The 3,270-nt window shown below is 52.7% G+C and overlaps 1 protein-coding gene across 1 annotated transcript; it reads right to left on the bottom strand.

Annotated features, from left to right (window-relative positions):
* Window positions 1-729: 729 nt before the first annotated feature.
* On the bottom strand, window positions 730-2,198 carry TOMM5 (translocase of outer mitochondrial membrane 5). The gene is made up of 2 exons (XM_075527485.1): window positions 1,979-2,198; window positions 730-1,223 (listed from the first exon to the last, which is right to left on the bottom strand). Exons 1-2 carry the CDS (start codon window positions 2,097-2,099, stop codon window positions 1,189-1,191), a joined length of 156 nt encoding a protein of 51 aa, XP_075383600.1. The 5' UTR covers window positions 2,100-2,198; the 3' UTR covers window positions 730-1,188.
* Between the last annotated feature and the right edge of the window lie 1,072 nt (window positions 2,199-3,270).

Genomic DNA, 3,270 nt, shown 5'->3' with positions numbered 1-3,270 from the left:
GAAGTAACCCAAAATGGCGGAAAATCGAACTCCTGCTTTGGCAAGTCAGTTCAGGGTCATCTTAAATTGATGGATACTAGCAAGCATCAGTGCCAGAGCTTACAAAATCCCTTTCAGAGAGGACAATTACAAGCCTCTTCACAAAGCAAGCTGCTTCTCTAAGGAAATGCCCCTATTTTGACATCAGTGTAAGCAGTACAAGGTAAGAATACTGCAGGCGGCCTCTGAGTAAAGTAACACTCCTGAACTACTAGAACACAGCAATTTGTCATGGTAAAAAGAGCTCAATTCAAGGTATGACAAAACACTACAAGTACTGGCATAAGGCAGTAACAGGCATTGTAAAAAGTCTGCTGTGACTAAAATTCAGTTACTAGCTTACAGAAATATGGTGTTCTTCCTGCTTTACTTTGCATAAATTCAAGATCCAGGAGGTTCTAATGGAAGGAGAAACTGGCACAGGCCTGCTAGATAAAGCTGAGCTGCCCTTCTCCCTTTTATTTCTTTGAGTCTTGACTACATGTTCATGTTTCACAGCTGAGTTGCTACACATTTAGCAACCTGAAAAACACATAATTGCCTTGTCTTTTTCACTCTCCTTTGCTTTTCCTCAATACAAGTTGATTTTAAAGGTGTAGGAGAGAGCGAGCTTAAGACAAGTGCTAGGGAAATAATAGCAGATGACCTCTAGTTTAAGTGATGATTATTAAAAATAAATCACTAACAGAGTTAAGTGACACAACTGCTCTTCCATTTATTTCAAATCAAACTGCTTGTGAACTGGATTCATTTAAGACTTCATTTTTCACACAGACAGGTTCAGTAAGGTTGATAGCCATAGCATGTGGCAGTTTAGAGGTAGCTGCATAACAAAGCAACTTGCTAGCACTTAACAATTCATACAAAATAGAGATGGACTTTTTTTAAAACAGTACAAGAAACGTTCATCACAAGTCATTGCTTGACGATACTAGAGAGTATTCTGTGACCAGAATTCACCTGCAGGGACAATAGACAACTTCCCCATGCTTCCACCTAGGCTATCATTCTCAGGTCAGATATACTTAAGTGAAACATTTTAGAGCCATTTAGTATTGGATGTCTGCCTCTGGCACAACGTTTAATTAACAAATGAGAAAGCAGCTACAGTCCCTTTTATATTTTCATATACTGAGTCTTCTTAAGTGTTCATATACTGTCCAGCTTCTTCAGGATGAAAGGAGCTGAAAAGAGAAAATAAAGCAGCATGAACTTAACTCAGCTGAAGATAACAAGAAGTCTGCAGTGAGTCTGTGATGAAACTGCAGCACATTTATGTAGCATCTAAAATATTCAGACTCTGGGTGAGATACCACCCTCCACCTCCCACATAATCCCTTCTCTCCCTGCACGATTGCTTTAACGGGTGAGGCAGCATGATTCAAGGGGGGGAATCAGGTATGCCTGCTTGTGCTGCAGGTCATAGCCTTGGGCCTGCTGTCGACACCACCGGGGGGGGGGGGGGGGGGGGGGGCGGGGAGAATCACCCAGATATGACTTTTGTTTGCTAAACACATGGACATCCTGAAGGGAAAGTTGCAAGCCTCTGATGCTACACACTAAAACACTGCCTACAAGACAGACAGCATGGCCCTGTTCTTTCATGCTCTAGAAAAGTACAGAAGCACTGTTCGCCCAAGCCTAGCACTTCAGGCGCCTCAGGCCCCCGCCGGCGCTCTGGAAACGCTGCTGAGATGCCGAGCCTCTCCCGCTCCCCTGGGGACGCGCCCATCCACCGGGACACGAAGCTTCCCCCACAGCCTCCGCGGGCACAGAGGCGCTCACAAGGCTGCCAGAAGCAAATACGGCCCTACGGGACGCGAACAGGCGGCCGCCCCGGGCCAATCCGTCCCATCCCGGGGGCGCAGGCCCCGGACCGGGGCCGGCCCCGGCGGCCACCCCGCCGTGCCCAGCGGCCCGCGCCGCCCCGAGCACTTACTGATCCGCAGCAGCGCTACGTAGATGAGGAAGTTGCGGACAGAGGTGAGGACGTCGCGGCGCATCTTCCGCTTCAGCTCCTCCGGGTCCATCTTGGGCCCCAGGCCCTCGATGCGGAACATGCCGGCGGCCCCCGCACACCCCTGCTCCGGCGCTACTACGGATCGCGAGGAGGGACACGCACGGCCGCGGGAGGAGAGGCCGTCTGACGTGACGGGGCGGGCTGTGGCGGCGGCGCATGCGCAAGGAGGTGCGGCGAAGCCGCGGCCCTCGGTGGGGCGCTTGTATCCGTCTGGCCCCACCCCCGGAACCAGCGGGTGGGCTGGAAGCTGCTCCCGCCCCGGAGGGTCGGGTCGCCCGGGGGCCCTCCGAAGGGAAGTGCTCTGCTGCCGCTGCTGCTTGCGCGGGAGCGGTCTGTCAGCCCGTAGTTGCAGGGAGGTGCGCTGCAAACGCACCCGCAGCGTTCTCCCGCCGGGGCTGTGGAGGGGCCTGGTGTGCTGGCTGCGCTGGCTGCGCGGGGCGGGACAGCCTCCCAGAAATGTGGTGCGCGCCTGGGCTGCGGTCAGCCCCGTGGTGCCTTCCACCGCCCAGAGGGGCGCGGCGGCCTTACCTGGCCTGGGCAGAGCTGTGGTGGGGGCCCGGCGTTCGCAGCCTGCCTCTTCTGAGGAGTGCTGGCAGGGGTGTTGGCCGTGGCACCTCCTTGTACCAGGCTAAAAGCACAGACACGGGGTCTGACCTGGGGACGGGGAGCTCGGGGGGTTCCCGGGTTACCTTAAACCACATATATATGTGTCCTGGTTTCGGCTGGGATAGGGTTAATTTTCTTCCTAGTAGCCGGTATAGTGCTATGTTTTGGATTTTAGTATGAGAATAATATTGATAACACGCTGATGTTTTGGCTGTTGCTAAGTGGTGTTTACACTGGTCAAGGACTTTTCAGCTTCCCATGCTCTGCCAGGTGCACAAGAAATGGGGGGGCACAGCCAGGATAGTTGATCCAAACTGACCAAAGGGCTATTCCATACCATATGACGTCACGCTCAGCATACAAACGGGGGGAGTTGGCCGAGTGGTAGCAGTCGCTGTTCGGGGACTGGCTGGGCGTCAGTCAGCGGGTGGTGAGTGGTTGTATCACTTGGGTTTTTTTCCCTTGGGTTTTGTTCCTCTCTTGCGCTCTCTTGTTGTTTTCCCTCTCTTTACATTTTTTTCCCCAATTATGAAACTGTTCTTATCTCAACCTACGAGTTTTCTTACTTTTGCTCTTCCGATTCTCTCCCCCATCCCACCGTGGGA

This window comes from Mycteria americana, chromosome Z (genome assembly GCF_035582795.1).
Source record: "Mycteria americana isolate JAX WOST 10 ecotype Jacksonville Zoo and Gardens chromosome Z, USCA_MyAme_1.0, whole genome shotgun sequence".
NCBI classification, from domain to species: domain Eukaryota; kingdom Metazoa; phylum Chordata; class Aves; order Ciconiiformes; family Ciconiidae; genus Mycteria; species Mycteria americana.
The sequence above is the reverse complement of the archived record's forward strand: the minus strand, read 5'-3'. Positions and strand labels throughout refer to the sequence as shown.

Excerpts from the sequence above, each read along its gene's own strand:
- TOMM5 (XM_075527485.1), bottom strand. The coding sequence starts at position 2,099 with ATGTTCCGCATCGAGGGCCTGGGGCCCAAGATGGACCCGGAGGAGCTG. Across the intron at positions 1,224-1,978 it reads CGTAGCGCTGCTGCGGATCA|CTCCTTTCATCCTGAAGAAG; the intron begins GTAAGTGCTCGG and ends TTCTCTTTTCAG.